Genomic DNA, 23,451 nt, shown 5'->3' on the forward strand with positions numbered 1-23,451 from the left:
AAAGTGCTGTGGCATCATAGCTCACAGCAACCTCAAACTCCTGGGCTCAAGCAATTCTTTTGCCTCAGCCTCCCAAGTAGCTGGGACCACAGGCACCTGCCACAGTGCCCACCTATATTTATTTATTTATTTATTTATTTATTGACACAGTTTCAGTATGTAACCATCGGTAGAGTGCTATGGCATCACAGCTCACAGCAACCTCAAACTCTTGGGCTTAAACTAGTGGTTCTCAACCTTCCTAATCCCTCGAACCTTTAATACAGTCCTGTCACGACCCACAGGTTGAGAACCACTGGCTTAAGTGATTCTCTTGCCTCAGCATCCCAAGTAGCTGGGACTACAGGCGGCCTGCCATAATGCCTGGCTATTTTTTGTTGTAGTTTTCATTGCTGTTTAGGAAGCCCAGGCCAGGCTGGGTTTGAACCCCCCAGCTTCGGTGTATGCAGCCAACGCCCTACCCGCTGAGGTATGGAAGCCACTATGCCCGGCTATTTTTAGAGACGGGTTCTCACTCTTGCTCAAGCTGGTCTCAAACTCCTGAGCTCAGGCAATCCACCCATCTTGGCCTCCCAGAATGCTAGGTGTGAGCCACCAGCTATTTGTTATTATTTTGCTGGCTTTTGGAAATGATCACATTTGTATATTTCCAGTTACTTACTACCAAAATTGTCATGGCATTTTCAAAATGCTTTAGTGAGAAACATAAATAAAACCAAAGTAATTTTTTATTATTTGTCCTCATCTGCTGACTTTTAAATGTTGGCGTGGTTCAGGCTTCATCCCTCCATGAACACACTTCGGTGCCTTCTGTATGTTGTAACTGCCGAATTTTTCTCTCTCACTGACTTCCCCATTGAACCCTAGACCTTTATATCCAGCACCCCCCTCGACATTCCCACATAGGCAGGCGTCTCAAACTTAACATATCTAAAACTGAACCGATACTCTTCCTAACCAGCTAAAAACTAAGATGATATCCTTTTTAACCAGCTAATTATCTTTCCCATGAATGACAACTCTGCTACTAGTTGTTTAGGCTAAAAACCTCGAAGTTACCCTTGATTCTTCTTTCTTTCACCTGCCACTGGTGCCCCATTAGCAAGTCTTGATGTAACAACTTCTCCTTGACCTTTACTACCACCCAGATACCATCTCCTGCTTCTTGGACTTTACTCATCTGCTCCAGCCACACCGGCATCTTTGCTAGTCCTTGAACATGCCAAACACACTCCTGCCTCACTGACATTGCCTTTGCTGTGTACTGCCAGGAAAGCTTTTTGTCCAGATAGTCCCATGAATGATTCTTTTATCTTCCTTCTTGTCCTCTATTCTACCTGGCTACCCTAGCTAACTTACAGCCTGACTCTAGTCTACCCCGCCCTTCCTTGCTTGCTTGGTTTCCATTAGTATTTTTTATATCTAACTATATATATATATATATTTTTTTTTTTTTTTTGAGATAGAGCCTCAAGCTGTCACCCTGGGTAGAGTGCTGTGACATCACAGCTCACAGCAACCTCCAACTCCTGGGTTCAAGGGATTCTCCTGTCTCTGCCTCCCAAGTAGCTGGGACTATAGGTGCCTGCCACAAGGCCCGACTATTTTTTTAGTTGCAACCCTCATTGTTTGGCAGGCCGGAGCTGGATTCGAACCCCCCGGCTCAGGTATATGTGGCTGGCACCTTAGCCGCTTGAGCCACAGGCGCTGAGCCTCTAACTTTATATTTTATGCATTAATCTCATTTTCTATCTCCTCACCAGAAATAAATCCCAGAAGCAGAAGAGTGCTATGCACATTTTAGACACTCAGCAAGTGTTTAAGATATGAATGATATTGTGAATGCTGGTAACAGTAACAATGGAAATTATTTTGAAGCATTTGTGTTTGGGGGTGTTTATGCATGTACACACTCATGCACATACACGCATAGAAACGACTTGGTTTTAGATCTAGGGTAAGCAAGTGTCTTTAGTCTTGCAGTCTCATTTTATGTCTTCCCGGACAGCATAGAAACAGCAAGGAAGTGGCTTCCTGTCTTTAATATTAACAACGGGAAAGAACGGACAGTGTAATTATCTTATATAAACAGCGAGGAGAGCTCTTACAATTAGCTGTGGTTCACAGGTTTTCAGATCAACAGTCTCATACCCTTTCATAGGTTATTTCACCGACTTTTTTCATTAAACAGAAGTAAAGACATAATTGTTGGTGTATAAAATAAATACTTCTGGCTGTATGATGCTTTTTAACTATAGGTTAGCTTCATTTTCAACACTTTCTCAGGTGGGAATTATTTGGGATTTTAAAACAATTTTGTCATGTTTCAATTATTTTTAGATTTATCTTATGAGGTTATTTCCTTCTTCAGTAGAAAAGATGTTGCCCAAATAAAAATGCAAAACACCATGGGCTATTTTCACCAGCCTGTTTTTGGTGTGCAGTGTTATCATTTTTTTTTATTATTGTCAAATGTCTTGAAATCTTTTAGTAGTACCATAGTAGTGGCAAACAGAATTAGAGTACTGTTAAAGGAGAGATTTTTTTAGCTACATAGCCTTCTGTTTCAAGGGCTGAGAGTCCTGAAGTACGTTGATCTTTTTCAGCAAGGTAAGCGTCTTAGTGCTATCAGACAAAGTAGATTTCCCTGTGATCAGATGGTAGGCTAAGTAAATTTGCATACATGTTTTTGCTAGTCATGCAGCTCACCAAACTCTGTGACACATAAAACTTTCAGAATGAGGTGGTGCCCATAGCTTAGGGGTAGGACGCTAGCCACATACACTGGGGCTGGCAGGTTTGAACCCGGCCCGGGCCAGCTAAAACAACAATGACAACTGCAACAAAAAAATAGCCAGGTGTTTTGGCTGGTGCCTGTAGGCCCAGCTATACTTGGGAGGTTGAGGCAAGAGAATCACTTAAGCCCAAAAGTTTGAGGTTGCTGTGAGCTGTGACGCCACGGTACTCTACTAAGGGTGACATAGTGAGACTCTGTCTCAAAAAAAAAAACTTTCAGGGCTTGGTGCCCATAACACAGTGGTTATGGTGCCAGCCACATACACCAAGGCTGGCAGGTTTGAACCCAGCCCAGGCCAACTAAAAAAAAAAAACAGCAATGACAACTACAATAAAAGTAGCCGGGCGTTGTGGTGATGCCTGTAATCCCAGCTACTTGGGAGGCTGAGGCAAGGGAATCGCTTAAGCCCAAGAGTTTGAGGTTGCTATGAGCTGTGACACCACATTGCTCTACCAAGGGCGACATAGTGAGACTCAGCCTCTACAACAACAAAAAACTTTCAGAATGAACTGTATGTCATGAAGAAATATTTTCCTTTTATATAGAAAGTTTGGGGGCGGTGCCTGTGGCTCAGTGAGTAGGGCACTGGCCCCATATACCGAGGGTGACGGATGCGAACCCCGTCCTGGCCAAACTGCAACAAAAAAAATAGCCGGGCGTTGTGGCAGGTGCCTGTAGTCCCAGCTACTTGGGAGGCTGAGGCAAGAGAATCACCTAAGCCCAAGAGCTGGAGCTTGCTGTGAGCTGTGACACCACAGCTCCCTACCGAGGGTGACAAAGTGAGACTCTGTCTCCAAAAAAAAAAAAAAGAAAGTTTGGGATTTATTTAATTGGGCCAGATTCTTTCTATTGTTATTTTTTGCACATTCCATTATTGTTTTACCCTTTTGGTTGTTATATATAACCAGTGTACATATATATGCAGTACACATCTACGAGCATTAATAAAAAGTAAATGTGAAACACAACAAATGCTTTTAGAAGTAGGCACCCATGAAGCCACCACCCTCAGGGCTAGCATGGCTCCATCAGTGCAGAAACCACTTCCCTCACATGTCCCTGCTTGATTTTCTATTCTCCTGCTCCCCTGAGATAAACATTCTCCTGATTTTTTCTTATGGTTTTATCACCCGTGTATGGGTCCATAAACAAAATTTAGCTAAGCCTGCTTTTGCACCTTATAGGAATGCATTTGCATTGTATATTTTATGCCTCCTTTATTGAGATAGGCTTCAGCTTTTGTGGATTTCCATTTGTTTTCATTGCTATATGGTATCTCTTTGTATATCATCCTAATATTTTTGCGTTGTTATTTTTGAGACAGCCTCGCTCTGTTGCCCTGTAGCTCACAAGTAACCTCAAACTCTTGGGCTCAAGTGATCCTCTTGCCTTCCTCTCAAGCAGCTGGGACTATGGGCGCCCAGTCCCATGCCTGGCTAGTTTTCTGTTTTTAGAGATGGAGTCTCACTTTTGGTCAGGTTGGCCTCAAACTTCTTAGTTCAAGCAATCCACCTACCTCAGCCTCCCAGAGTGCTAGGATTACAGGCGTGAGCCACCATGCCCGGCCTCATTCTAATATTGATGGGCATTAGGGCTCATTTTGTCAGTAACTAATAAAGCTGCTATAAACATTCTGAAGTATACGTTTCCTGGGCGTGTGAGGGTCTCCAATCTTGAAATTACTGGGTTATACAGCATGTGCACATCTTTAGTGCTGGTAGATAGTGCTCACTTGCTTGTCAACGTGATCTACCAGCTGTGTTTGACGATTCTTATTGTTCTGCATCTTTACCAACACTTGGAAGTGTCAGTATTTATAATTTCTGCCGATTTGAGCGTATATGTGTACTAGTATCTAGTGGTTTTGATTGGCATTTTATAGCTAAGCACTTTTTTTTTTTAGATAGAGTCTTACTTTATTGCTCTTGGTAGAGTGCTGTGGTGTCACAACTCACAGCAATGTCAAACTCTTGGGCTTAAGTGATTATCTTACCTCAGCCTCCCAAGTAGCTGGGGCTACTAAGCACCTTTTTATATATTTATTTATTTTTCTTTTTATATGTTTAATGACCATTGGAAGTACTCATTTCATGAAGTGTCTATTCAGCACTTTTGCCTGTTTTCCTGTTGGGTTTGTCTTTTTCTTAGTATAGGGAAACTTTTTTTTTTTTTTTTTTTTTTTAGAGACAGAGTCTCACTTTGTCACCTTTGGTAGAGTGCTGTGGCGTCACAACTCACAGCAACCTCCAACTCCTGGGCTTAGGTGATTCTTTTGCCTCAGCCTCCTGAGTAGCTTGGACTACAGGCTCCCACCACAACATCTGGCTATTTTTTTGTTGCAGTTTGACCAGGGCAGAGTTCAAACCCTCGGTATACGGGGCCGGCGCCTTGCTCACATAGGAAAACTTTATGTATTCTAGAAGATATTTCATAACTATTTTTCCCATTTTGTGGCTTTTATTTTCTCTCCTGGTATGGTGTCATTGAAATTTTAATTTAATTAATTTTCTTTTTTAGAGATCTGCTCTTGCTCTGTCGCCCATGCTGGAGTGCAGTGGTGTGATCATAGCTCATTGCAACCTCCAACTCCTGGGCTAAAGCCATTCTCTTGCCTCAGCCTCCTGCATAGCCAGGACTCACTCCTGGCTAATGGTTTTACTTTTTGTAGAGATGAGGTTTTTCTATGTTTCTCAGGTTGATTTCAAACTCTTAGCTTCAAGTGATCCACCTGGGCCTCCCAAAGTGATAGGATAGACGTGAGCCACCACACCCACTCTGTTGCCCAGGCTAGAGTGCTATGCTCACAGCAACCTCAGACTCCTGAGTCCAAGCGGTCTTCCTGATTCAGCCTCCTGAGTAGCTGGAACTATAGGCACTTGGCATGACATCCAGCTAGTTTTTCTGTTTTTAGTAGGTTTTTAGCTCTGGCTCTGGCTGGTCTTGAACTCCTAAGCTTGAGCAATCCTTTGGCTTCAGCCTCCCAGACTGCTAGGATTACAGGCATGAGCCACTGCACCCAGTAGAGTAGTTCTTTTGAAGTGAGCAAATTTAGCATTCTTTCTTTATGAATAGTGCTTTTTGTGCAACGTCTAAAACATTTTTATTATCCCAAGCTCATGAATATATCTTTTTATTTTCATTGTGTTTTAATTCATAAGTATTACACTGGATCCTATGAAATGGCCATATTTGACCAGTTTTGAACTACTAAAATGATAGTTTCATATGATTCAACCTAATAAAATAAGAAAGTAGGAAGGACATATATCTGGTCATAGTATAGATTTTAAAAGAAGAATTTGAGTATATAATATGAATGTTGATTATTTAACTACACTTAGACTGTAGTAGGAATTGTTAATTCAAATGAAGAAATTGGTTCCTTACATTGACTATTACCTGTTTTTACATGGAAGGAATAAACTTGTCTTCAGGAACGTGGAACTCTGGCCCTTGGCTCTGGAATTCAAAAAAGCATTTTTCTGGGGATTCTGGTCACCTTGCTCACTTACCCTGTGTGGCTGTAAGGCTGGTCTAAGTGCTGAATAGGCACCAGTTCATTCTGCCACTTTTCTTTCTTTCTTTCTTTTTTTTTTTTTTTGAGACAGAGTCTTCCTTTGTCACCCTTGGTAGAGTTCTATGGTGTCAAAGCTCAAAGCCACCTCCAGCTCTTGGGCTTAGGCGATTCTCTTGCCTCAGCCTCTCGAGTAGCTGGGACTACAGGGGCCCACCACAACGCCCAGCTATTTTTTTGTTGCAGTTTGGCTGGGGCTGGGTTTGAACCCGCCACCCTCTGTATATGGGGCCAGCGCCCTACTCACTGAGCCACAGGCACCGCCCAAGTTTTCTTTTTTTTTTTTTTGAGACACAGTCTCACTTTGTCACCCTTGGTAGAGTGCTGTGATGTCATAGCTCACAGCAACCTCAAACTCTTGGGCTTAAATGATTCTCTTGCCTCAGCCTCCCAAGTAGCTGGAGCTACAGGCGCCTGCTACAACACCCGGCTATTTTTAGAGACGGGGTCTCACTCTTGGCTCAGACTAGCCTCAAACCTGTGGCTCAGACAATCTACCTGCCTCCCAGAGTGCTAGGAATACAGGCATGAGCCACCATGCCCGGCCTGTCTTCTTTCGCTTAGTATCCACCATTGTAGCACGTAACGGTACTTTCTTCCTTTTAATCAGTGAATGCTGTTCTGCTGTGTGGATATACCACATTTTATTGCTGCCTGTTGTGAATAGTGCTGCTGTGAATACTCAACTTACTCATACTTACTTGGATATCTGTTTCCAGTTTTTTGGGGTATATACCTAGGAAGGGAATTGGTGGGTCATATGGAAAATTTACATTTACCTTTTTGAGAACCCACCAAACCTTTCCATCTTGACTGTGCATTTTACATTTCTGCCTGTAGTGTATTAAGGTTTTTCTAAGAGTCTTACAGTTTTATATTTCATGTTTAAATCTGAATTCCTTTTAACTTAATTTTTATATAATGGATCAGTTTAAGTCAAAGGTTATTTTTTTTGGCCCTAAGAAGTCCAGTTGCCTTAGGGAGAATGTTGTTTTTTTTTTTTTACTTTTTTTTTGTAGAGACAGAGTCTCACTTTATGGCCCTCGGTAGAGTGCCGTGGCCTCACACAGCTCACAGCAACCTCCAACTCCTGGGCTTAAGCGATTCTCTTGCCTCAGCCTCCCGAGTAGCTGGGACTACAGGTGCCCGCCACAACACCCGGCTATTTTTTTGTTATTGCAGTTCGGCCGGGGCCGGGTTTGAACCCGCCACCCTCGGTATATGGGGCCGGCGCCTTACCGACTGAGCCACAGGCGCTGCCCAGAATGTTGTTTTTAATAAGTATGACATTTAAAAACAATCTGTAGGCTCAGCGCCCGTAGTACAGTGGTTACGGTGCCGGCCACATACATGGAGTGTGGTGGGTTTGAACCTGGCCCAGGCCAGCTAAACAACTGCAACAAAAAAAATAGCCAGGCATTGTGGCAGGCACCTGTATCCCAGCTACTTGGGAGGCTGAGGCAAGAGAATTGCTTAAGCCTAAGAGTTTGAGATTGCTGTGAAGCTGTGACGCTGCGGCACTCTACCAAAGGCGACATAATGAGACTCGGTCTCAAAAAAAAAAAACCTGTAGGTCTAAATACTTTATATTATCATTTTGTAGATTTTTATTTCTTGCACTATTATTCTTTGCCAAGTTTTGAATAGAAGTAAAGCTGTCTTGTGATTCTGATATAAATTTCTTCTTTAAAGACTATGCACTGACTAGAGTTGGTTCACTTATCCCAGTTTTTATCTCTGCACTAAGCTTGTAGGTCAAGGATGGAATCTTAAATTATCTTGATATTGAGAACGCACTGAGACATTTCTGGGCCCATTTTCTAAGCTTTTTATCCCAATATCAAAGCAGTGATTGTTTGCTTCACATGTTCATGTTTAAGAGAAATTTTGTACTTTGATATATTGAAACTTGTGCCTAGACTCTAAGTAAAAGTTAATTAAATTAGAACTGACATCGAGAATTCTTAATGCAATTCATAGTGGCATTATCACTAATAATGCTGGTGTGGAATAGTGCTAGAGTATCAGTTTCGGTTAAATCATTGACTTGTGTGACTTGGACAAATAATTTAAATACCCTCTCCCTGTATTCATTGAATCTGTAAAATATAGTTAATAACTTACTAAATATTTATTTCTCAACAGTAATTATAGTGACTATGCTGTCAAAATAGTCGAGTTTCTGTGGAGTTAACTGAGATCATTGTTATGTTATTCCAGTGAACAGGGCTGGGGCGATGAGGAAGGGCCTTCGTCCCCAAGTAGGAATTAGGAAACTACCCCTGCCCCAGGTACTCTGGGTGCTACCATCATAGCTGCTTCACTGCCAGAAGTTGGTAAATAGACGGTGAAATGTGGCATCTAGCGGACGCTGCTGGCACCTACCCTGATGCGAAGAGATGTGGTTTCTTCCTTCCAGATCTTGTGTGTGTTTCTCACTGGTAAAATCTACATCACACCTACAACCCAATCACAAGAGAGTCCAGGACATACAGTTTTTAAAAGCATTCTAGCTTGTGTCTGTGTCTTGACTGTCTGTAGGGGCGTTGCAGTGTGTGTGCTGGCCATGGGTAGAAGGGAGTGGGAAGGCCAGTAGCGCAGTGGTATTGAAGTACTTTGAATGCTAGCTAAGTGTTTCAGATTGATTTAGCAGCGTCACCAAATGAGAGGCAATATGGCATTGGGGTTAGGAGACTAAACTGGAATGAGAAGGCTTGGATCATTTCCTAGCTCTGCCTCTGACTAGCTCCCCAATGGGGAAAGCTGTTTATAGACTTTCTGAAAATGAGACAAATGTGAGTGTGCAGAGATAGTTAAGTGTGTAAATATTGGAGAACCTTTTGTAAATTGACCACCCCAGGGAGTGTAATAAGCCAGTCAACATACGGAGGTGGTCACTATAAGGAATGAGGTACTGGTAACATACGTGTGGTGCATGTCCAGTCTGTGAAAATTAGGTCAACCTAAGCAGGTGGTCGACTGCTTAGGAGTTCCTACTAAATGTAAAGCACTTGGTAAGTACCTAGTATATCATAAGTAGAAGATGAGAACTTCTGCTGCTGTTGTTGTGATTGATTATTCATCATCTATGTCATTGTCATATAAAAATATTTGGGTATTTGTGTCAGGACAGAATTGCACTCAACAAACATGGACAGTTGCTATTATTGAAAATTGACTTCTGAAAGTGGCTGTACCCAACTTTTCTGCCTGTGATCTTAAGGCCTGCATAGGCATTAAAATAGGTGATATCTATTTATATTCAACAATAGAGCATTGTTTTCCAGAGGGTTCATCTTAAAGAGGTTTGTGCAGTAAAGGATATTTAAACTATTTTTGGCAAGTCTTTTTCAACCCCTCATCTTGAAAAGAGTCCTTATGGCTGCTTGAACTTGACTCTGTCTCGGCACTCACTGGTCAGGTACCCTCTCCCTCTCCAGGCAAGCATCCCTTTATAGTATTTTTTATATTGTATTTATTTGTGTGCCTCTCTACTAAACTAAGCGATCTTAGAAGGGTTAGCAGTTATTACTCATTTTCATCCCCAGTGTCCAGACTATTGCCTGGAAGGTACCGCTCAGTGAATGTTCAGTGATAGAGCATTAAGACTGAGTATTCAAAGACTAACATTAGGTCAGCCCTGACTAAAATCATGTCACAGTGACCAAGCCTGAGGAGAAGGAAGAGAGAGGTGGAAGTGGGGGAATGAGGGTAGTAATGGTGAGGGTTGTTTGTTACTTAATGTAAGCCTAGCAATGAATCCAAAATATATTGAGTATTCACTGAAAGGAACTAAAATGAAAGAATGAAAGGTGAAGCTCCCTAGTTTAACCCTCATCCTAGAATAGTTAAAGTGCCTGAGATATTTTTGGAAACGGACATTCTCATTGCCCCAAATTAGAACTCCACTGGAACTTCCTAACTCCACCACTGCTAAGGAGTAGTGATCCTGTCCTGTTCCTTTTCTGTTTTGTTAATTTTTATTTTATTTATTTTTTTGAGACAGAGTCTCACTTGTCGCCCTTGGTGCCATGGCATCACATCTCACAGCAACCTCAAACCTCTTAAGCTATTCTGGGACTACAGGTGCCCGCCACAACACCCGGATACTTTTTTTAGAGATGACGTCTCGCTCTGGCTCAGGCTGGTCTCATTCATGAGCTCAGGCAATCCATCCTCCTTGCCTCCCAGAGTTCTAGAGTTATGGGCATGAGGCACCACACCGAGCCACGTCCTGTCACTTTTCTTCATTGCTAAGGTCCAGGGAGTTTGCCCTTCAAATCTTTCTACTGAATGTACTAACTTCAGTCAAAGCCGCTCCTACCCTGGAGCTTAGCTAGGGAGTCAAGGGAAGCCAGGACGTTGGCCATGAGCTCTTCTGTTTTATCATTCTGTCACCCCTGCTTTGGTCTCTGACACTCCCTACTATGACAGCTTCTCCCTTACCCCACGTTAGTGTGTCTCAGGGGCTTAGTCAGTTAGGTCAGGTCGGTTGTAAGGAGTGACAAAGATCCCCGTCCATGGCAGTGACAGTCAGCAGATTGGACTGCGACCATGGCAGTGACAGTCAGCAGATTGGACTGAACCAAGATAACCAGTAGCAAGCTGCCAGGAGTAAGCGCCAATTGACCTACAGGGGCAAATCCATCAGGGTGACTGCAGACTTCTCTAATGAAACTTTTCAAGCCAGAAGACAATGGTCATCTACCTTTAATCTACTTAAACACAACAATTTCCAGCCCAGAATTCTATATCCTGCTAAGCTAAGCTTTAAAATTGATGGAGAAATCAAATCTTTTACTGATATGCAAACATCGAGGAAATTCACCCCAACAAGACCAGCTCTGCAGGAAATACTTCAACCTGTTCTACACGCAGACCTCAGCTATGCTACTGGTTATCTTGGTTCAGTCCAGGATCTACCTCATCCTAGTCTGCAGTCGTTTTTCTACCTCGGGGCTTTTCTATTTGGTGTCCAGACCAGACTCTGTAAGTTTTTTCTGATGTTTATATAATAAAAATAAAAATTATTGCGTTTTCTTTTTTTTTTTTTGTTGCAGTTTGACCGGGGCTGGGTTTGAACCCGCCACCCTCGGCATGTGGGGCCGGCGCCCTACTCGCTGAGCCACAGGCGCCGCCCAATTATTGCTTTTTCTTGCTAATAAAAATTTATCTATGAGGAAATGTTTTTCTCAAGTATTTGAGTTAATGCCTTGACAATTAAGGTGTCAGTGTTCGGAAAGGTTAAAAAATGAGATAATCAGGACAGTGGTGTCATTAGAAGAGTACTGTTACTCTATTTGATGTAAATTGAAAAGGGTTAGGGACTACTTTTTTGTTTTTTCCCTTGAGAAGTAAAAGCATGGCAAATAATAGCAAAGAAAAGTCTTTAATTAGAATTTGATGGCTCTCTTCCTGTGTTCATTCAACCAGCATATCTGTTGGAAGAGGAGACTATCAAAAGGACACGCTATTTATAAAAACACTTTCCAGTTGTGATAGATACATTATTCACAGATACTTTCTGTCCTAAGGGAAGGTAATTTAGAACCAATTGTAAGAGAGATGGTATCAAGTACTACAAATTGTTGGAGTGCTTTCTGACTCTGCTTAGCTGTAAGGAGACTTATCCACTCTGAGCCTTATCCAGTAGGTACTTTAGAGTCAAGGTCATAGAAGGTTGTTAATTTTAGAGTTGTATGTTGAGTCTTGTTTAGTCATGAAAATCTTTTACAGACAAGGCTTAAGCTTTTCCAACATTTTTGGATTAACTTTGTCCTTTTTAACCTTCTGTCCAATGGGGGAAAAGTCTAAGGTGGGTGGCTTTCTATAAGCTTTATTTTAATGTTTCTTGTTTGTTATTGTCTCTTTAGATTTGTTTCATTTTGATCTTTGAAAATATTGAGAGGATAGAATCTTAATTTTGCAATTTTTTTCTTGTTTAAAACTGGAATTTTTTCTTGTTTAAAACTGGAAACGTGGTTTTTATGGCATTTCCCCCTAATATATTACTTAAGGGGGTTAGAAGAGCAGTTTGGTTGAGATTATTAGGAAGAGAAGCTATGTAATAACAGAATTGTTCTGTCTGTTTATTTTAATGAGACAGAGTCTTACTCTGCTGCCCCAGGTTAGAGTGCCATGGTGTCAGCCTTGCTGACAGCAACCTCAAACTTGTGGGTTCAAGCAGTCCTTCTGTCTTGACCTCCTGAGTAGCTAGGACTTCAGGTGCCCACCACAATGCCTGGCTAATTATTTTGTATATTTAGTAGAGACAGGGGTCTCACTCTTCCTCAGGCTGTTTTTGAATTCCTGAGCTCAAGTTATCCTCCCACCTCAAGCCTTCCAGAATGCTAGGGTTATAGGCATGTGCCACTGCCCTTGGCTTTATTTTAATGAGGCCTAGTTTATTTAAATTATGGGATCCACATTCATATAGTTAGTTATTTGAAACTCTGACTAACCATCAAAGTTTTTTTTAATTAATTAATTAATTTATTTATTTTATTTATTATTTTTTTGAGACAGAGCCTCAAGCTGTCGCCTTGGGTAGAGTCCATGATCACAGCTCACAGCAACCTCCAACTCCTGGGCTTAAGCGATTCTCCTGCCTCTGCCTCCCAAGTAGCTGGGACTACAGGCGCCCGCCACAACGCCCAGCTATTTTTTGGTTGCAGCCGTCATTGTTGTTTGGCGGGCCTGGGCTGGATTCGAACCTTATTTTTTTATTTTTTTGAGACAGAGTCTCACTTTATTGCCCTCGGTAGATTTCAGGGGCCTCACAGCTCACAGCAACCTCCAACTCTTGGGCTTAAGCAATTCTCCTGCCTCAGCCTCCCAAGTAGCTGAGACTACAGGTGCTAACTATCAGAGTTAAATGACTTACCTGACTAGTAAGAGTTGTGTTAAAATAAACAGAGAATTAATGCCTTTCCATGTTTCTTGTTATGTATAGCAGTTAATATAATTGACCTCTCATCAGGTGCTCTTAATATATGAAGAAGTTGTACGATTTGTTTTTAAAGTAACTCAGTTAAATTTATAGTATTTCACCACTTGTTGGCAGGACTTTGTATCATTGTATCAGGATTTTGAAAACTTCTACACAAGGAACCTCTACATGAGGATAAGAGACAACTGGAATCGACCAATCTGCAGTGTGCCTGGAGCCAAAGTGGATATCATGGAGAGACAGTCTCATGATTACAACTGGTCGTTCAAGTGAGTCTTTGGTTGGGAAATTATTTCTTGACAACAGCAAAAGAATTTCCTCATTTGAGAAAATTATTTTAGTATAAGTCATGTATTCTCTCAAAATAGGAGTACCAAGCTGAGGACACACAATACCTACGATTAGTTTCCTTACATACTGTTCATTGTTTTTGAGATTTTTAAAAAATCTATTTTTCTATTACATTTGATACTATGCTGGATTATGGTTGTCAACAAAATTTGACTTATTTAAAAAGAAATAAAATGATACTTTCCATCATGCCATTCACCAGAATCAAGGATCTGAATTTATTTGTGGACATTTATTTATTTATTTTGAGACACAGTTTCACTTTGTCACCCTCAGTAGAGTACTGTGGCATCATAGCTCACAGCAACCTCAAACTCTTGGGTACAAGTGACTTTCTTTTTTTTGGCTGGGGCTGGGTTTGAACCCACCACCTCCGGCATATGGGACCGGCGCCCTACTCCTTGAGCCACGGGCGCCGCCCAACAAGTGACTTTCTTACCTCAGCCTCCTACGTAGCAGACTACAGGGTGCCCACCACAACACCTGGCTATTTTTAGAGACAGGCTACTTTTGAGTCTCTCTTGCTCAGGCGTGTCTTGAACTCCTGAGCTCAGGTGATCCACCTGCCTTGGGGTACCATAGTTCTAGGATTACAAGTGTGAGCTACCACGCCTGGTCTCTGCGGATTATTTTTACTTAAATGGATTGAAAGGTTTAGAAAATTTACATACTTGTTTTGCTCCTTATATTATTAACATTTTATTTTATTATTTATACAATTTAAACAATAAAATTATACAATTATTATACAATTTAAATAATAAAATAAAATGAATTACATGATTGCATGGCCACTTAAAAAAAAAAACAAATTAATACAGTTATACTGAAATTTCCTCCCAACAACTGTTCTTTTCAAATCCATTCTCCCACAAATCCTCCTTCAGTCCCCAGAGGCAGTCATTGTTACCACTTTATTTTGTGTTATTTTTCCAGATGTCTTTGGTGGGAGTATATTTATAGTGTATCTAACTGGTGTTACACACAGGTAGTTGTTTGTTTCTTTTTGAGACAGAGTCTCACTTGGTCATCCTTGGTAGAGTGCCATGATGTCACAGCTCACAGCAACCTCAAACTCTTGGGTTCGGGTGATACTCTTGCCTCAGCCTCCCAAGTAGCTGGGACTACAGGTGCCCGCCACAACACCTGGCTATTTTTTGTTGTTGTTGTTGTTGTTGTTGTCATTGTTGTTTGGCAGGCCTAGGCCGGGTTCAAACCCACTAGCCCCGGTGTATGTGGCCGGCACCCTAGCTGCTAAGCTACAGGCATCGAGCCACACACAAGTAGTTTTTTGATTTACAAAAGTGGGATTGTACTATATAAATACGTATTAGCAACACCCTTATCATGTATATATTCAAAATATTCATAGCAAGTTTATTATTTTTAGTGGCTGCATAGTATTTTGCAGTATAAATGTGCCAAGATACAACTGGTTGAGCTGTGTTATGTTAGTAACCCCCAAAGTGTAGGAAGTTAAAACAATAGCAGTTTATTTCTTGTCCATACTTCATGTCCACTTAGGTTGGTGGAGCCCCAAACCATTTTGTCCTTACTTAGCAGAGCAGGCTGACTCAGTTTCTACCCTCTGGAATATCCTGGTTTTTGTGCCTGGGTAGGGGACATGGAAAATTATGTAGTGGCTCGTAAAGGATCCTCAAGTGTGTGTGCTCATGTGTATGAATTACTGAGTCAAAGAGTATGTAGACCTTTTAATGGATAAGTACTACCAAATTGTTGTCAAAAAAAGGTACTGATTTTTTTTTTTTTTTGACTGTTGGGGATTCATTAAGGGTACAAGAAACCAGGTTACACTGATTGCATTTGTTAGGTAAAGTCCCTCTTACACTGTGTCTTGACCCCAAAAGGTGTGTCACACACTGAGACCCTACCCACCTCCCTCCTTCCCTTCTCTGCTCTTCCTTTCCTCCCCTCTCCCCCACCTCCTTCTCTTTCTCTCTCTGCTCTCCCCTTCCCCACCCCCCACCGTGTACTAGGTCATTAATTATCCTCATATCAAAATTGAATACTCAAGATTCATGCTTCTCTATTCTTGTGATGCTTTACTAAGAAGAATGTGTTCCACTTCCATCCAGGTTAATACAAAGGATGTAAAGTCTCCCTTTTTTTTAATGGCTGAAGAGTATTCCATGGTATACATATACCACAGCTTGGTAATCCATTCCTGGGTTGGTGGGTATTTAGGTTGTTTCCACATTTAGGTGATTGTAAATTGAACTGTGATAAACAATCTAGTGCAAATGTCCTTATGAAAAGGATTTGTTTCCTTCTGGGTAGATGCCCATTAATGGGTTTGCAGGATCAAGTGAGAGGTCTAGCTTGAGTTCTTCTTCTTCTTCTTCTTCTTTTTTTTTTTGAGACAGAGCCTCAAGCTGTTGCCCTGGGTAAAGTGCCATGGCATCACACCTCACAGCAACCTCCAACTCCTGGGCTCAAGTGATTCTTCTGCCTCTCGCTCCCAAATAGCTGGGACTACAGGTGCCTGCCACAACACTCGGCTATTCTTTGGTTGCAGCCGTCATTGTTGTTTGGCAGGCCCTGGCTGGATTCGAAGCCGCCAGCTCAAGTGTATGTGGCTGGCACCTTAGCTGCTTGAGCCACAGGTGCCGAGCTGAGTTCTTTTTTTTTTTTTTGTAGAGACAGAGTCTCACTTTATCGCCCTTGGTAGAGTGCTGTGGTATCACACAGCTCACAGCAACCTCCAACTCCTGAGCTTAGGCAATTCTCTTCAGCCTCCCATGTAGCTGGGACTACAAGTGCCCGCCACAACTCCTGTCTATTTGTTTGTTGTAATTTGGCTGGGGCCGGGTTTGAGCCCACCACTCTCAGTAAATGGGGCCGGCGTCCTACCCACTGAGCCACAGGCACCGCCCCTAGCTTGAGTTCTTTAAGGGTTCTCTGTACTTCCTTCCCAAAAGGTTGCATTAGTTTGCAGTCCCACCAGTAGAGTAAAAGTGTTCCTTTCTCTCCACATCCATGCCAGCATATGCAGTTTTGAGATTTTGTGATGTGGGCCATTCTCATGGGGTTAGATGATATATCAGGGCGGTTTTGATTTGCATTTCTCTAATAATTAGGGGTGATGAGCATTTTTTCATATGTGTGCTAGCCATTTGCATTTCTCTAATAATTAGGGGTGACGAGCATTTTTTCATATGTTTGCTAGCCATTCGTCTGTCTTCTTTAGAGAAGGTTTTATTTATCTCTCTTGCCCATTGATATATGGGATTGTTGGCTTTTTTCATGTGGATTAATTTGAGTTATGTCTAGATCCTAGTTATCAAGCTTTTGTCTGATTCAAAATATGCAAATACCCTTTCCCTTTGTGTAGGTTGTCTATTTGCTTTGGTTGTTGTCTCCTAAGCTGTACGAAGCTTTTTAGTTTAATTAAGTCCCATTTGTTGGAAGCCATACTAGAGAATATTATAAATGAAAATTTCCCAAATAGCACCAAACACTCTGACACACTCCTTTTAGAGGAATATTGCACCCCAGGTCGCCTCAACTCAAATAGAGCTTCTCCAAGGTACATTGTGATGAACCTGTCCAAAGTCAAGACAAAAGAAAAGATTTTGCAAGCTGTCAGGAGTAAGCGCCAGTTGACCTACAGGGGCAAATCTATCAGGTGACTGCAGACTTCTCTAATGAAACTTTTCAAGCCAGAAGACAATGGTCATCTACCTTTAATCTACTTAAACAGAACAATTTCCAGCCCAGAATTCTATATCCTGCTAAGCTAAGCTTTAAAATTGACAGAAAAATCTTTTACTGATTTGCAAACATTGAGGAAATTCGCCACAACAAGACCAGCTCTACAGGAAATACTTCAACCTGTTCTACACACTGACCATCACAGTGGATCAGCAGCAAAGTAAGAACTCAGAAATTAAAGAACAGAACCTAACTTCCACGATGATGCAAAAGATAAAACTAAGCAATGGACTCTGACCAAATAAGATGAATAGAATACTACCACAGTTATCAATTATCTCAATAAATGTTAATGGCTCAAATTCCCCCCTGAAGAGGCATAGATTGGCTGACTGGATTAAAAAGCACAAGCCATCCATTTGCTGTCTGCAGGAAACATACCTAGCCTCAAAAGGCAAATTAAAACTCAGAGTTAAGGGCTAGAAGACAGTTTTTCAGGCAAACGGAATTCAGAAGAAAAGAGGGTTACAATCTTATTTTCAGATACATGTGGATTTAAAGCAACTAAAGTCGACAAAGACAAAGATGGTCATTTCACATTAGTCAAGGGAAAAATACAACAAGAAGTCATTTCAATTCTAAATATTTATGCACCCAGCTTAAATGCTCACAGATTCTTAAGACTGTAATTAGTGTGATTAATATTCTTATCTATGGCATGTGAGGCCATACTGGTGAACATTTGATATGATCAGGTTTTAAATCTTTAGCACTATTAAGAAATGAAAATTGGCATTTTGTTTTAACTTTTACTTCCCTAATTCGTATTGAGTTTGAGATTCTTTTCATATAGATTTCGTACTTTGTGATGCTTCTTTTTGTGTTACCAATGCATTTGCTATTATATTTAGCCATTTTTTTACTCATGAGTTTCATTAATTTTTATGCTTTTTGTAACATAGGTATACAGGGAATATAATTAAAGATGTTATAAACATGGGTTCCTACAACTATCTTGGATTTGCACGGAATACTGGATCATGTCAAGAGGCAGCTGCCAAAGTCCTAGAAGAGTATGGAGTTGGAGTGTGCAGCACTCGGCAGGAAATTGGTAAGTGAAGCTATGTTTAGCCAGGTGTGGTTTTTTTTTTTTTTTTTTATATTTTTACTTAAGAGTTAATAATACTGATACAGAGCTGAGGTTTTTTTTGTTTTGTTTTTTTGAGACAAAGCCTCAAGCTGTTGCCGTGGGTAGAGTGCCATGCCATCACAACTCACAGCAACCTCCAACTCTTGTGCTTTTTTTTTCTTTAAATTAAATCATAGCTGTAACTCTTGGGCTTAGGCAATTCGCTTGCCTCAGGGTCCCAAGTAGCTGGACTACAGGTCCCCGTCACAACGCTTGGCTATTGTTTTGTTGTAGTTCTCATTGTTGTTTGTCCGGGCTGGATTCAAACCTGCGAGCTCTGGGGTATGTAGCTAGCGCCTTAGCTGCTTGAGCTACAGGTGCCAAGCCAGAGCTGTAGTATTAAGTGTCCAAACACTCACTTGGCCTTGTCCTTTAGGTAAGGTAAAGAATGCTTTCTTTTTCTGAAGTAATGAATGATTTTAATGCTTTCAGCACATTTTGAGATATATTTTATCATTTCCAGTATGTCCCTAGAAAAGTCCCATAAGTATTTGTTTCATTTACAACTTTAATGTTGTTTTTTTGGCTTTTGCAAATGATGTTGGTGAAGAATTCAACTTATCGGTGCACAAGCATATAAGGCATTAATCCGTTGATTTTTCATTCTGGCAAATTTGGACTAATAATTCCTGCTTTATAGAGCTGTTTCAAGAATTATCTAAGCTAATGCATGTAAAGCACTTGGAACATAGTAGACATTCAAAAAATGTAAACTATTATTATGTGTCTATAAAATGTAAAGGATTAACAACTTTGTATAAAGAGATTTAATTTATTTTAGTAAGAAGGAAGATCTAAAATTTTTTTCATTTTGTTTTAGAAAACTGATAAATATAGAAGTTGTAAACAACTTTCTGGATTTATTTTTCTTTTCTTCTTTTTTCAAAGCTAGCTTTAATGAAAAACCAGCTCAGGCAGAGCCTGAGATGGCATCTGCAATTTTATTTTATTTTATTATTTTGTTTTATTGGATTTTATTTTTTAATTTATTTTATTTTATGACCGATTCTTACTCTGTTACCTTTGGTAAAGTGCCATGAGGTCATAGCTCACAGCAACCTCAGACTCTTGGACTCAGGTGATCCTCTTGCCTCAGCCTCCCAAGTAGCTGGGACTACAGATGCCTGCCACAACACCCAGCTATTTTTCTTTCTTTTTTTGAGACAGAGTCTCACTTTGTCACTCTTGGTTGAGTGCTGTGGCATCACAGCTCGCAGCAACCTCAGACTCTTGGACTCAAGTGATTCTCTTGCCTCAGCCTCCCAAGCAGCTAGGACTATAGGTGCTTGCCACAATGCCCAGCTATTTTTAGAGATGGGGTCTCACTTTGGCTGAGGCTGGTCTTGAACCTGTGAGCTCACCAGCCTCGGCTTCCCAGAGTACTAGGATTATAGGCGTGAGCCACCATGCCCAGCCTACCATAGCGACTCTTATCAATTCACTAAATTTAAAACAAAATGAAGACATCAAAAGGTAAAAATAAAATTATGCAGCCTTTCATATCCTCTAGTCTATTATTTAAATTGGGCATTTCAAACTGTATTTGTAAGTTACAGATCTTCAAGACCTCCAAGGAATTCCAAGGATTGCTGGCAGACACCAGAAGCTAGAAAAGGTTCTCCACTAGACCTGTCCAAGAGAGCGTGGCCTTGATGACTCCCTGACCCCATACTTCTAGTCTCCAGAATTATGAGACTAAATTTCTTTACTTCAAAGTATTATGAGGGAACAAATATTTTTGGTTACATGGATCACATTTATAATGCTTCAGATGTAGTACTTCAGTCCCATAGCCATCTTCCTGTACATCACATGTTGTCCTTGGCACTCCTTCTGTCCCTGTGTCTAAATTTCTCCTTTTTATATGGATGTTAGAATTACCCTAATAACCTCATTTTAACTTGATTACCTCTGTAAAGACCTAGTTTCCAAATGTTACATTTTAAGGTGTTGAGATGACTTCAAATTATCTTTTAGGTGGGCCACAACTCAACCTATAACACCATCCTTATACCGGAGGGGGAGGGAGGGTTGTGCCAAAAAAAGTATACACATTTTAAGAGATCTCGTTGGAAGTAAAATCAGTCATTTCCAAAAGGTATGTGAATTGCAGGCAAAATGGATGTGCATAGCATGTGTAGGTAACTTGACCAGTAACAGTACCTTCAATTCAACTTTGAAAAATGATACATAGATAACATTGCTTAAAATGTTTATACATTTTTTTGGGCACCATCCGTATGTTTTCTATTTTCATTAGTTGTGTTTAGGATTATAAGTATCTCCTGATTAATAAAAAATGGAGGTTTGTGCTTTTCTTTCTTTCTTTTTTTTATTTTTATTTTTATTTTTTGCAGTTTTGGGCTGGGGCTGGGTTTGAACCTACCACCTCTGGTATATGGGGCCGGCGCCCTACTCCTTTGAGCTCAGGCGCGGCCCTGCTTTTATTTCTTTTATTTATTTTTTTGAGACAGAGTGTCACTGTGTCACCCTTGGTAGAGTGCTATGGTGTCACAGCTCACAGCAACCTCAAACTTTTGGGCTTAAGCGATTCTCTTGCCTCAGCATTCCAAGTAGCTGGGACTACAGGCACCCACCACTGTGCCTGGCTATTTTTTGGTTGTAGCTGTCGTTATTTAGCAGGCCGCAGCCAGGATCAAACCCGCTAGCCTGAGTGTATGTGGCTGCCGCCCTAACCCCTGAGCTATGAGCACCGAGACATTTTATTTCTTGTTCTTCCAGTTTTGTGATGATTTTCAACTAGAAAATGGGATATTTTCCAGATGATATTTCAGAAATTACAGGAGGTTTGATCTAATGACAAGGTTAAGGGAACATTGTGCAATGACAACATATAGTAAACATATCTTATATCTTTATGGCCTTTTATATTTTAAAGTACTTGAATGTGTTATCTTTTTTGACCTTCACAACAGTGTCATGAGGTAGATAGGGAAATTATTGTTGGTATTTTGCAGATAAGAAACAGTCTCAGAGAAGTTCTGAGTGACTTGATTCACCTTAAGGCATAAACTTAAGTGTCCAAGTTCAACACTTTCCTTCCTCAGGATCTTTTCTCTCTGCCCTGTTGTCCAGTCCTTAGGATTTGAATGTCAATGTAAAATCACAGTATAAATTTTACCAGTCAGGTCAAAGTAAGGGAATTTTTTTTTTATGTGTCTTTTGCTGCATAATAAACCATCTCAAAACAGAGTGGTTTAATAAACAACCAATATTTATTTGATTGTGCTGTCTTAGCTCCATGTGGCACTGGGTCGGCCATCAGGCTTGAGGATAGAGTTCTCAAGATGGCTTAACTCAAATGTCCATTAACTCAGCTGAGTGGTGGGAAGGGCTGAAGCCTGGCAAGACATCTCCCCTCACCTGCCTCTCCCCTTCTTCCATGGTCTCTTACGCTCCAGAGCCCACCTCTCTCCACATGGTCTTTGTTTACAGTGAGCCAGTGAGGCTGTTTTACATGGCAGCTGACTTCAAAAAAGTATTAACATAAAAACAGTTTTTGCTAAGCCTCTTAACACCTAGCCCTGGGAATTGGCATGCATAAACAGGAATGGGAGAAATTATTGGCATCCTTCTTCAAGGAAGAAGATTTTGGTACTGAATCTCAATTTATTTAACTGTTGTGTTTTTTATAAGCCTTCACTCTTCATGATACTGACTTCTTCACCGATCTTAGTCTGAAAGGTGATAATGCGGGGAATATGATTTCTTTTTTATAAAGTTATGAGTAATTCTTAAATTCAGGATTTTGTGATACTGACTTTTAACTTCTTCCTACAGGAAACCTGGACAAGCATGAAGAACTAGAGAAACTTGTAGCATGGTTCTTGGGAGTAGAAGCTGCTATGGCATATGGCATGGGATTTGCGACAAATTCAATGAACATTCCTGCTCTTGTTGGCAAAGTAAGATACTGTCATTTATGAAAAATCCCTAATATATATTTTCTTTTGTTTTGAAAAACATTCAGAGGAAGCCAGAAGCTATCGTAAACTTAGAGTAAACAGGCTCAGTACCCTTAGCTATCATAGTGGTTATAGCACTGGCCACATGCACCAAGGCTGGCTGGTTTGAATCTGGCCCGGGCCAGCTAAACAACAATGACAACTGCAGTAAAAAAATAGCTGGGCGTTGTGGTGGGCGCCTATAGTCCCAGCTACCTAGGAGGCTGAGACAAAGAGAATTGCTTAAGCCCAAGAGTTTGAGGTTGCTGTGAGCTGTGATACCACAGCACTCTACCGAGGGTGACATAGTGAGACTGTCTCAAAAAAAAAAAAAAAAACAGCCACACTTTAGAGTAATTCCCATGGAGAATTTTATCAGTTGGAGCTTCCTTATTGTTACTAGAACCCATGATCTTTCCCTCTTCCATTAGAAAACTCTTTTTAGGGGGGCACCTGTGGCTCAATGGAGTAGGGTGCCAGCCCCATATACCGGAGGTGGCGGGTTCAAACCCTGCCTGGGCCAAAAACTGCAAAAAAAAAAAGAGAGAAAACTCTTTTTAATTTCAGACAGATTTCTGAAGGGATTCAGATAAATAAAAACTAGTAGAAGACTAAAATTATGAAACAAAGGTTTAGTTTGAAAAGTTATTTAACAGATGGTTTTTCCTAAGTTGAAAATTAAAATATGTAGTTACCCTAATACTTATTCTTACTGCAACATGTGTAGCTTAGATATATATAAGCAAAGTTTATGTATTTTGTATGTATTTCCCCTTGCCCCTGGGTAGAGTTTGTAATGGAGCAATTGAAAAGAGACTTTATAAATTACATTTTAGTAGATTGGCGCTATTGGCTTAAAAGAAGCGTTGGGGTTATTTATTCTCATTTTAACATTGATATCAAAAAATGGTGAATTGAAAAAATAATGGATTGACTCAGGCAGGAGATTTGAGG

The 23,451-nt window shown here is 40.8% G+C and overlaps 1 protein-coding gene across 1 annotated transcript in view; it reads left to right on the forward strand.

Moving 5' to 3' along the window:
• Positions 1–23,451, forward strand: part of SPTLC2 (serine palmitoyltransferase long chain base subunit 2) — a 125,222-nt gene that overhangs the window by 40,608 nt on the left and 61,163 nt on the right. The window contains exons 3-5 of the mRNA XM_053601233.1: positions 13,435–13,589; positions 18,306–18,454; positions 22,334–22,458. Of these exons, the coding sequence (XP_053457208.1) occupies positions 13,435–13,589; positions 18,306–18,454; positions 22,334–22,458 (429 nt within the window). The remainder of the gene's footprint in view (positions 1–13,434; positions 13,590–18,305; positions 18,455–22,333; positions 22,459–23,451) is intronic.

The sequence above is a fragment of the Nycticebus coucang genome, chromosome 9, assembly GCF_027406575.1.
Source record: "Nycticebus coucang isolate mNycCou1 chromosome 9, mNycCou1.pri, whole genome shotgun sequence".
NCBI classification, from domain to species: Eukaryota; Metazoa; Chordata; class Mammalia; order Primates; family Lorisidae; genus Nycticebus; species Nycticebus coucang.